We start from the raw sequence: 12,418 nt of genomic DNA on the forward strand, positions 1-12,418 counted from the left end.
TATAATTGGTGTGGAGCAAGAGAGACACTACACAAGGAATCACATCTGACAGTACTGATGTTATCAGACAATAACACCCCCCTCCCAAAGTGGAGGATGGCAATGCCCACGGTGAAGGCTGGATCCGGTGTAGGCATAATCAAATCATGTGCTTGCATCCGAACATGTTATCCGGCTAATCCTATTTATATATATTTTTAAGAGGCTTAAGAAAATTACCCATCTTTTTAATGCAGCACTAAGGTTCTCCGTTATGATAAGAAAATGGTTTGTAATACAATATAGAGTTTATAAAGCCTGTGGGCACGCCAGACTGGCCAAGAGCATGCACAGAAAAATGATACATAGAACATAAACAGGGACACATCCTTTGATGGGAAGGAAATTTGATCATTTGCACATCCTGTCTTTCCAAGATCCTCCTCCTCCTCGCTCCCCTGCCCCCAACCAAGGGCTTCCTTGTCTTTTACCCCTGGATTATCTCTTGTTTGCTCATAATGATAAAGGATAAACCAAGCACAAACCCTCTGGATTCTTGCCTTTTTATAAGCATCTCTGTGAAGTAAAAGAACATTGGTGTTCTTCATTTTTATTGTAAGAGGCTGCTTTCTGCTGATCTTTGCTCTTTAAGAACTGACCAAGCCCCCCCAGTCCTTTAACTCCCAAATAAACAAACCACCCTTTTTGGTTCCTGTTGCAAAAAGACAACAGTTGTGATCATTCAGATCCAAGGAGATCTCACCGCCTACTATTAACACCACAATCTCCTTTAGTCATTTGTCACATGTTGAGCTGGAAGAATACCACCCCTCTCTTTTTATCTAACTGTTTTTTCTATAGCAACCCCCATCACAGTGTCTATTTGCAGTTTTATTCTATGAATTTGTTCCCTTAAAAATGTCAATTTTTCCTCCTTTGACCAGAACTATGGCTAGGTAAGAAGTATTCACCAGTTTAAACTGATCATATGTGGTGTAATCTGTCCACCAGTTTCCCACCACCCTTTCACTGGGTCTAGTTTGGGAAGCTCAGGGACTCGCTGTGTTCAAAGTGGTTTACTTCGCTGGGCCTGCTTTGGACTTCATGCTTTCTTTCCTTTCTCTTCCTCTTTCCAAGTGTGCTAACCTCCCGCTACTCCAGGCCTGGATTCAGGCATGCCCTTAAGCACATACTTCAGTCCAGCTGTATTCAAGAAAACATTTAAGCACGTGCTTCAAGTTAAACAGGTGCTTTCCTGAATTAAGGACCCAGATAGAATCCTATTTCTCCATCTCTAAACTGCTGCCTCTTAGATTTCTTTTTAAGTTCTTCCTTTTCACCATCCACTAATGATAGAAGGGTCCTTGCCTACAGTAAACATCCTGGTTTTCAGGAGTCTTGACGTAGTGTAAACCAACTGCACACCACTCTTCAGAGGTGAAGGCGAGTACTTTGGCCATCAGAGCATGAAAATGGTGATTGAACTACCAGTAGGGGGAGTGTTTATGTACGTGATCCATCAATTAGTCCATTGAAAACCCCTCTTTCAGGGCTGTGGGTTTACACCACTAGCCTTTTGGATTGTATTCATGCTATCAGCCTAGAGGACAATTTTAAAAACAACACATATAGGTCGATTCAGGTGTTATAACTTTTAGTGACAAAAGGAAGTGGGGGTGGGGAGACAGGAAGTTAGACGTCTGTCACTTTGTTTTCTCCCTCCCCAAGTGCGCACGCACACACACTTTCTCTCTTTTTCAAACAATGTTGGTGGCGTCTTTTTAAAGCACCGAAATTTCAGGCACACACAGTCTTTGGCGTAAACGGGGGTGCTGAGGGTTTTGTAGCAGACCTTTGGCGTTGGGCGTAAACACAATCCCCTTTCATGACAAAGCGAGTTAACAGCTGAAGTTTCTTCTGGAAAAACAGGATCCTTTAAAATGAAGTGTTTAGTTTTGCCCCCACGGCTTACAGGACACAGATCGTATTGTAAATGTTGGTTGGCAAACTACCACAGATGTGAGGAGCAGCATATGTACAGCGAGTGGTGTGTGCTTTGGAAGCGGCAGGGGAGAAAGCAGAGGGAGCTGAAATAGCCCAGAAGGAAATGAAAGAGTCCCCAGGGTGGCTGAGGCACCATGACCATGTTGGTTATTGGAGTTGCCGAAGAATTAGTTGAGAAGCTTTTCAGAACCATGGGTGACTTTACATACCCTATGTCAGGACACCCGGGTGAGCCATGGCCAAGCTGTCACACGTGTTCAACTGAGGGAAACATGATGTAAAACTCTTCAGCTTTATTCTAATATGTATATGGGTATCCTCTTTGACTGCAAGCGAAGACCCATGTGCTCCCCTCCACACAGCTGGAGGAGTAGGTAGATTGCTAAGAGGACCAAATCCCACTGGGCAGGATCTGGGAAGAGGAAAAAGATGGCTGAACATTATATTCTCTTCCCATCCCAGCTGCCTCCTCTTGTTGCTCTGCAGATGCGGAGATGAAACCCAGCCGCATGTTTGGGAGTAGGCAGTTTATGTCCATGCAAACCCATCAGGAATTATGATATTTTTATGCACTGCAAGCAGTCCCTGCTAGGAACAATGCAGGGACACGTGCAGCCTTCCTGAATCCTGGAGGGGGTACGTGCTGGGCGTGGGTACAAAATGCAGCAAATAGAGATGGCAAAGTTGTGGAGACAGAGACTTGTCCTGTGGAAGACGAGAGATCCACAGGATTTTCCTTCATGGATCCCTATCTCAGAACCTATTGAGGACAACTGCCCATTCTGGGCCAACTCTACAGCCAGCACCAGTTCCAAGAAGGGAAAACGTGGCTGGACCTCAGCAACTTAATAGCTGCAGATGTGTCCTGGGCTTTTTGATGGTAGGATTTAGCTGTAAAATTTTGTGGAGACTTGCCTAAGAATGGCCATACTTGGTCAGACCAAAGGTCCATCTAGCCCAGTATCCTGTCTTCCAACAGTGGCCAATGCCAGGTACCCCAGAAGGGATTACCTGTTCTGTTCATTATCAAGTGATCCATCCCGTTGCTCATTCCCAGATTCTGGCAAACAGAGGCCATCCCTGCCCATCCTGGCTAATAGCCATTGAGGGACCCATCATCCATGAATTTATCTAATTCTTTTTTGACTTCCCCCCCCCCCCCAGTTGAAACTGTTGTCCTTCTCTAGGAGCCTCCCCAGTAGATGAAGTTAACTGAGTTACTAGCCAGGGAGAGAGCCCACAGGATTAGTTATGTATCATTTTATTAGGTGTAAAAATATATTGGAGCAGAACATACGGTTATTGATACAAAACAAAGTTTTGGTTCTGTTATTAACATTAACAAATCTTGCCATGTCAGTGACTCAGCAAAACTTTTAATCAGTATTGCTTCTGGTTATTAGCAGGCATCTGAGAGAAGCAATGGTCAGGTGGTGGTCTTGCGGCTGGTCATAGTCTAAAATGCCAGCTGGTGCCTGTCTTACTGGCACCCAGGCTTGTTTTGGCAGCTGTAATATCCATAGCATGCTGTTTTCTCCATTATCCTGATAAGAAGGATAGCCGTCCAGGGGTATATTTGGTACCCTGCAGCTGGACAATACTAGCTGTGGTGAGCCTTGTGTATTAGAAGCCCACTGTCCATTGTAAGGCTTTCCTCTCTCTGTCTCTCTCTCTTCAGATTTAATGCACATACTTCACTCTGGAACTTAAAAGAAGGCAGGATTCCAAGTCCATACCATTCTAAAATTGTTTTTTTTAGTTTTTTCCTATTCTACTTTGTAAAGAAGCATGGACCAGATCCTCAGCTGGTATGAATCAACATAGCATTGATTACACTGGAGCTATGCCGATCCATTGAGGATCTGGCCAAGGTGGTCTTCTTGCAGATTTTCTGCTCTTACAAACATTTATCGTATTTGCTCACCCCTGCATACAAGTAGTAGTAGGAACACAGAGAATCAGAAAATAATGGCAAAAGGACAGACTAAGTGCACTACCAAGTCTTTCCCCTCTGATTTTCATGATTCTTTTTTTCCTTATGCTGAAGGCACCCATGGGACCTGTTTATCTGGATGTTTTTCTTTCAACTTTAAAAAAAATAAATGACTGACTGACAATTTCCTTACCTGCTTCTTACTGAGAAATGCAGACCTGGCCTCTTATTTTGATGCCTAAGTGGGTGCTGAGGTCTTTTGAAGAAATGACCACACCTAAGGGTGCTGAGCACTGGAAAATATGCAAAATTATTTAATTTTATTACTACAGCTACTTGCTTAATGAGTTAACTTGCCCATTCCCCAGTTTCTAACAGTATGAATCTGATGGGGTTGGAGTGAAGGGAGAATAATCTACTAACGAAGAGCCAGCATAGCTACTTATCTTGAATGGTGGAGGGGAAGTCACCTTGACTTTGTGATCACATGTGGCATGTTCCAGGGAACTGCTGTAAACCTGGATGAACATTGTTCTTGTGCATGATGGTGGAGGAGCAGAAAGGCCTCTTTTGTAAAATCCTTGTTTTGTTTGTTTCGCAGGTGTTTTTCCAGGTCTGACCATCTTGCCCTCCACATGAAGAGACACATCTAAGTACCTAAAATCAGTCAGCATGGCATAGATGTCAGCTGAGCTAAAAGACATGGCATGAAGGGTGGAACTCAGTTATAACCCGCTGCCTTGCAGAAGAAGAGAACTTGATCACATGTAAACCTCTGTACACAGACCACACACTCACACTGTCATGCACCCAACTATACTTAAATACATACATCTGTTCTTTATGCCTTGCCCCAGCTGGATGGAAGAAGGTGCAGGAGAGGAGATGGGGTAGAGGTGAAGTCAGTAAGATAGAACAATCGCTTACAGGACTTCATCACCCTTGGATTTGTTTCCAGCTATTGCCAGTAGAAATCAAAGTAAGTGGAAGAGGTTTCTCTGCAGGTGGACAGCAAGAAGGAGGGGCTTATTTAACTCGCTTCTCAATGCAACTCCATAGGAGAATATGTCGTCTTGAAGTTGCATATTTGTAGCACTAACTTTTCTTTTTAAATAGATGGGGGTGGGGGAAAATAATGACCTAGAAAACCAAATCCCAGTTTGGTAGCCAAAATTAACCTCTTGGTTCCTTTGTTCTTTGTCTGAGAATTCCTAATGCTCGACACGTCAAACTTCTCACAGACACTTTGATCTGTCTTGGTTTTGGTTCTTCCTAGAACTGAGCTATTAAGATCCTTTTACGTCAATACCAATGGCCTTAATGGCAGTTGACTGTGGAGTGACACCTGTGACATAAACATCATCTGTTTGGCCTGAGTTTATGTAGACTTCACGGAGGACAATATTTTTGTTTGGGTATTTTTGTGTTAACTTTTTTTGGCTATTGCATGCCCTATGCACTGGTAGGGATTATGGAAGCTGCTGGCAGGACTGGAAAGCAGCCAAAGGAAGAGTCCCTGAAACACCACATTATATCTCCATAAGCATCACCTTATTGCCATAGGTAGGACTTCTTGTTTTGTCTGATGAAAACTTGAAAAGCTCACGTGGAAGCTTAGACATTTTATCTTTTCTCCATGAACAAGTGATCTTCAGAACTCCTTTTCTTCACCTGCTTATCTGTCTTGGACTGGCCAATCAGACATGACTACAGATTTCCTTCAGCACCATGTGAGCATGTTGGCTACAATCCACAGTGATTGACAAATTGTGTTGCGTGTTCTTGTTATTCTATTGACCAGTTAAAAACATTGACTTTTATTTGTTGAAAGAGCACCTGCAAACATTTATTTTCTAAGCCTAACTTGGTTAAGCATCTTAAAAAAAAAAAAAAAGCCAAAAATACTACTCCAGTCCCAGAATGGGAAGGTTGAGACTGCTTCCAAATAAAGTGGCTTCATTCAGCATTAATCTTTTAAAGTAAAGATCACAGTCCTCCTTTGCCATTCATGAAGGTGATGGTATAGCCCACTGATATAAAAAAAATTGTAAGAATATTTAAAGGGTGAATGAAGGGTTGGCTTTTATGCACAACACTAAGGATTTTCCAAGTGATCGGTCTAAAGTATTGGTAGCATGGGTCCTATTCGACCTTCAGTCTGTACCATCCAGGATCAATGGAAGCCTCATGCTCACCCTTGAATCCTGTAGATAATTTGACCATCTTAGCTCAAAGTGGACTAAATTTCTTGTTTAAAAAAAAAAAAGTAATATATATATATATAAATACAACTTACATTTATAGCAAGTTGGCACTGGCCCTAACTCCAAAGACTGCCTTTAGGACCATATAAAATGGCCTATGCAAGCAGGTGGGGTGGTCATTAGGACAGGTTGTATATTTTGTATATTCTGGGACCCTTCCTACAAGACATGTCTAGAAATGAAACAAAATGGCATGTGGTCCACAAATGGTTGCTGCTCTTTATACTGTACTAGCCAACTGCCCTCCTTTGACTGTTTTGACTCATTGACTGTTAAATATTTCCCTTTTGGGATGCAAAACTGAACTCCTAAAAAAAATCTATAGCTGTAAAATGCAAGAGCAGTCACTGGAATCATTGGTACTTGCGTTCTCAGCGTTTGCGCAACCTTTGTTCCAGTCAGAGATTGAATCTACCTGAAAGATGTTTATTTTGCTCACAGTTGGACTGACTGACAGTTGGACACTTTGGTGGGGAATATGATATCTGGCCCCTCTGGCATGAGATATGGACCAAAATCTAACCATCTTTTTGGGGCCAATGATGTAACAGTGAAAAAAGTAAGAGAAAATTGAGTTTTAGTCCAAAGATTTAAAGAAAAAAACTAACTATACTATTAAAAAAATTACTGGAGCACTGCTTGCTGACAATCTCGTCGTTCTCTACTTATGTATTTGCATACATCTTATGGCCATTCCATCCAGGAGTTCAGTTGGGTTCTGAGGGCCCTACCACCCAACTTGTGTTTGAATATGTGGAGCATCTTACTAGGATGTCTCATGGGAGTTTGAGGATACTTGAACCTCGGTTGCATGAAACTATAGAGCATCCATTCAGTGCACTGGATAAAGATATAGTAAACTCTAGAAAAAATTCATTCCCATAGCATCCTACAGTACATGTGCACATACCCGCCACTACATTAGTCATTGGCTATGAATCTGTATAAATATTCTCTTCACAACTCTAGGTACTCCTGCCTCTAGAAATGTTACTAATAGTCCAGAAGACTTAATTTTAAAGGCAATTTAAGTACAAGGCTCTATTTTAAAAATGAAAAAAAAAAAAAGAGAAAATATGCTTCCTCTTGTCACTTGAGGTCTTGTTGACATCTCGTTTAAAATATAGTAGAACAAGGGCCCTTTAGATAAATATCAAAAAATTCTGAAATATTTGGAAACTCTTTAGTTTCTACAGATAGGCCTGAATCAAAATCCTGGATCAAAACACCCCAAAACCATAGGAAATAGGTTCAGAATCCAAACCAAGACCTGGATTTCTCAGTTGGGCCCTATCAGTAATGGTCCTCTAACTTTGAAAGAGAAATGTTGGGTTTCAGGACCATCACTGATATATTTCAGAGACATCTGTAATCTGCATATATTGTGTCTCAGCTCAGTGCACTCTGTCAGTCATTTTATAGCAGAAAAAGCTTGTTCTAGTATCATAGAGGACAGCGGGTAAAGCAAACAGTTTGTTCATAGTTAAGGTTTTTCAAAAGCAACCAAGGATTTTGGGTGCCCAACTTGAGACAACTTAAATGGGTCTGATTTCCATGCGTTGGTGCTCAGCACTCTGTAGAAAAACCAGGGCCCTTTTAAGTCGAGAGCTCAAAACCTGAGGCACCCAAGATCACTAGCCACTTCTGAAGGTCTTAGTCCATGTTTTTCTGCTACAGCTGCATTCACTTCATCCACATTGTAAAGAATCACTAGTAACAATCAACCTGGGATACATGAAAAATGGGAAAGGGCTAATCCTCTCTATAAGGCTGCTTTGGGAACGAAGTTATCTAGCAGCTTTACAAAAGAGCCTTAAAGGGAGGGCTTTACCCGGTTTCCCTTCAGATTGAATTCATGCCCATTTGCAGAACAGAAGCCATATAAAATGACCAGACATGGCTTTCAAGATCACTAGGGAAATTGTGTGGTGGGAACAAATTGAGACACAAGTCCCACAAAAAAACTGATGCCTACAAACTGGTGGGAAAAGAGCACAGAGGAGGAATACGAGTTTCTCTGAATAGTGATGTAGCATTAGTCTGGAGAAGAGCACTTCATCTATTAGGACACTGGGGTGCCTGATTTATTCTGGATTTACACTGGTGTAACCGAGCAGAATGTACACCCTTAATGGAGTTCTGCTTCAAAAAGTGAGTTAAAGTTTCATTATGAGGCTTTATTTTTTTCTTTCAGTTATTCCATATCAGATTTTCTTGGTGTAAGTGTAAAAGCCGGTTGTCTCATAACTCAGCTTGGGATCTGACATGCAAGTTGGGTTTCCTTGTTTCTTTGGGGTCACCTTTTTGATGTGTATCCTCGGCACTCCTGTTGTGTCTCAGTGTTCCCATATCAACCATGGAGGGCCATAATGCCATGTTCTTAGTCACTTTTCAGAGTAACAAAAACAACCCCCAAAAGTGTTGATATAATATACAAAATGCCAGACAATTCCAGCAATTCAAGTGAGAGCCTAGCGAATACTTCAATCCTTTACTCCAGTGACCAGCATTCTATCTGCTGAACTAGAAAATTACATCCTCAATGGTAGAAAACAAAAGGTGGATATAATTTGCTATTAAATTCCATGAATGAAATCCTAATCCCCGTGTCAAGACTCTCATGGACTTCACTGGTGCCCAGAATTTCATTTTGTGGCGTTGATTCTTCGCTCTATTAGACTGGTGTAGCAGAATATAGAATCAGGCCTAGAGATGTTCTACAGACCTCTATTAGTTTCCTAATAGAAAAGTCCTATAGAATTTAATAAGGAGGAGAGAAGTCTTGGGGAAAAAAAAAAGTTATGGAAGTCCCAGTATGACTCTGTCAGCAGACACTACTGTACCGTGCAGCCTATCCCTATGTCTTGGGTTCTTGCCCGACACATTGGAGTTAAATTACTTTAGATCTAACGTAATTTACATCACTGTGCATACGCACGTTAGAATACTATCTTTCTTCTCATTGGCAGCAGGGTTCACTGGAATCTGATTTTTTTATTTTTTATTTTTTTTAAAAAGGCAAGCACCATTTTACTTGATACCCTGAAACCATTGACCAAATATGGGAGAAGAGGGTGAATTGGAATGTAAAAGTGGGACCCACTCGTTGCTTTCGTGTTTAATTTAAACTAAAAGCAACAACTAACCTTTGATGTCCTGCTTAAAACCGAGACAATGGATGAATATGGTGGATAGTGTGACTGAATGCACCTTCTCTGTGACTTGATCACTATTTGCAAACTCAGAAGCTCGCTCGCTCTCTCATTGTTCCCCAGTTTTGGGCATTTTTGTTTTTTTAGCAGTTTCCAATACAAAGATTGCCCCCCTATTTAAGCTGTTGGGATCTTTGCTTCTCTATGTATCGAAGAGATCATAACTGATGCTTGCAATATAAGAAACAAATCAAGCTTGTTTAATTATTTACTTTTTCCCCCTACACCTTTACGTGTCAACCTATTAAAAAAAAAAAGTGAGAGGAAAAAGTTTGTAAATAATTTCACTTTCACAAGGCCATCCGCCAGCAGCTCCAGGGTTTTTAAATCACGCTTTTATTTATGCATCAACACATCTTGGCATCCCCATGCAGTATGATTTTGTATGTTTAAGCTTTCATATTTGTGGGCAAAACCTCTAACCCAACACTCCCTTAAAATACATTTTGTTGGTTTCTGGTAGATCATATATTTTACAAAAAATGTGAAAATAACTCTATTCAGCATTGGCTTGAAAAACAAAAACATGAAAATCCTCTTCTTCATAAGATTTTACACCCATTGATTGAAGAGTCTTGCCTTCTCTTACTAGCATTATTTCTAGTCCCTTGGAATGATGATTGCACAATGAAGCTAATGTGGTTAATCTTCCAAGTGTTGCATTAATAATAACCTGGACAAATTCTGCAATCTTACTCAGCCACAACATCTCAGTGGCTTCCGTGGCAAGTTTTGCCCATAAAAGAACTGCAGTAGTTGGCCCACACACACTAAGGTCTCTCTTATGTAGTGAAACTTTTCTCCCTTCTTTGAGAAAGAGGTCAGTTATATTAAAAAATGTCGTGACCGGCTGCCTTCTGTACCACCTCAAAAGTGGATTAACCTAACTGAAAACATTCAGAAGCAGGTGTTTTCAAACAGGATTTTGGGTTTTTCCCCCCTTAAAGCTTATCAATAGCATTTTTATGTAAAAATTAAAGTTGGACTGTTCATAATTTTCAAAATGAAAACATTTCCTTTTAAGTGTTTTGATTTCAACTTCTGTATACTGCCAGAAAACAGGTCCTACCCCCTCTCTCTGGGTGTGTATGTACAGCACGTACTTACATGGAAGGAGAAACTGAGCTACTGACATTTTCAGTGTGGTAGCCAACTGTGCCTATTGCCTTTGGTTTGGAGAAGGTGCTTACTGTTCCCAGTGCATTTTAGAAATAGCTTGGGCGTACATACGAAGTTTTCAACCATATTTGTTGCTGTGTATTGTGAGCTAGTCGGCTGCAAACTAGGGGGCGAGGGAAAGAAGGGCTCAAACTATACCCTGAGAGTGAAACAGAATGGAGAGAGATGACATTTTTAGCCTTTATCTTTGGACTGTAGAGCAAAATAAAAACCAACACAGTCCCAGAAAGACCTGTTGGCTGGGGGGCTGATCCTTAGCTTATATTTTAACCCCTCTCTCCTGTAGTTTAGAACGTGAGCCCTACAGGCTCTGAGAGTAGCTTGAAACACTGGTTTAAACACTACTTTGTTACCGGAGCCTTGTCTCTACCAGACAAGTTGCACCAGTTTTATTAAATCAGGCTAGTTAAACTAATTAAAAAAAAAAAGCCGCTACATAGGTGCACTTAACCTTTGCTCAAGTCTGTTTAGTTTGAATTGGTAACTTTTAATTAATCTTAACTGATGTAAGAAACAGCTAAGCTATTTTAGGTGCCTTTATAATGAAGGCTGGCTCTGGTTTAACTAGATTGATTTTTAAAAATCAATCCAGAGAAACTGCTGTAACTTTTCTCACATAAAACAAGGCCTGAGTATTTCTGCTCATTTAAACAGGAAGTAAACAATAATAAGGCCAAGATATTTTTCTTTTATAGCAAAGTTTACTTTCTGCCCCCACTCCCCCATTTAAGCTCTTTCTTGCTCCCTACCATATCAGTCTTTCCTTTAACAAAAAACAAACAAACAAAAGTCTGAGTGCTCCCCATTTGAAGCAAAAACAACCCCCCTACACACACACACACCATAGCTTGAAGGATGTTCCTTTTGCACTATAATTTTTCTTTTGCCAGATATGTCTAACAAGTGCATTTGGAGATGCCCTCAGTCACATTCTCTCAGGCCTACTCCGGTATTTCTAATATATCACAGAAGTACCCAATCTTGTAGCCCTCAGTTCTGCCTTTTTTTTGACATTTTATTTTTTTTAAGCTTTTTATAAATATATATATATAAATATAAATATATTAATTTGTCAGTTTTTTTGCTGTACAAAAAGTCTTAAGATTTAAAAAATATTATTTGTATTATATGATGGTGGTATGTTAATGTTACAAAATTATTAATGAAGAAAAAATTTATTTTTGTTACTGGTCTGTTTCATAATTCTTTTTTAAATTGGTATATTGTAAGATATCTATGCAAAAATGTTATGTGATGCATTTTTATTTAAGAATGTAATATGTGTAATAAACAGTAGAATGTGTTTGGCCTGAAAATGGTCAGTGTGTCCTGAATGTTATTTCCTTCTCGGAACTTCTCTGAATGAAACCTCTTTAGATAATAAGGCCTTAACACTGCAAACACGTACATAGAATCATAGAACCATAGGGTTAGAAGGGACTGCAAGGGTCATCTAGTCCAACCACTTGCCAAGATGTATGATTTGTTGTGTCTAAATCAGGGATCGGCAACCTTGGCACACAACCCGCCAGGGAAAGCCGCTGGCGGGCCGGGCCAGTTTGTTTACCTGCTGCGTCCACAGGTTTGGCTGATTGCAGCTCCCACTGGCCGGAGTTCACTGTCCCAGGTCAACAGGGGCTGTGGGAAGCAGCGTGGGCAGAGGGATGTGCTGGCCACCCTTCCCGCAGCCCCCATTGGCCTGGGACAGCAAACTGCGGCCAGTGAGAGCTGCGATCAGCCAAACCTGTGGACGTGGCAGGTAAACAAACTGGCCCAGCCCGTCAGCAGCTTTCCCTGGCGGGCTGCAGGCCAAAGGTTGCCAACCCCAATCTAAAATTATTCAAGAC

General features: G+C 41.0%; 1 protein-coding gene across 2 annotated transcripts in view; it reads left to right on the plus strand.

The window, feature by feature from the left end:
* Window positions 1-5,810, plus strand: part of KLF7 (Kruppel like factor 7) — a 63,781-nt gene extending 57,971 nt beyond the window's left edge. For both annotated transcript variants that reach the window (XM_030580566.1, XM_030580567.1), the window contains exon 4: window positions 4,518-5,810. In XM_030580566.1, the coding sequence (XP_030436426.1) occupies window positions 4,518-4,569 (52 nt within the window). In that variant the 3' untranslated portion in view covers window positions 4,570-5,810. The remainder of the gene's footprint in view (window positions 1-4,517) is intronic.
* Window positions 5,811-12,418: the final 6,608 nt, after the last annotated feature.

Source organism: Gopherus evgoodei, chromosome 11, assembly GCF_007399415.2.
Source record: "Gopherus evgoodei ecotype Sinaloan lineage chromosome 11, rGopEvg1_v1.p, whole genome shotgun sequence".
NCBI lineage: Eukaryota > Metazoa > Chordata > Testudines > Testudinidae > Gopherus > Gopherus evgoodei.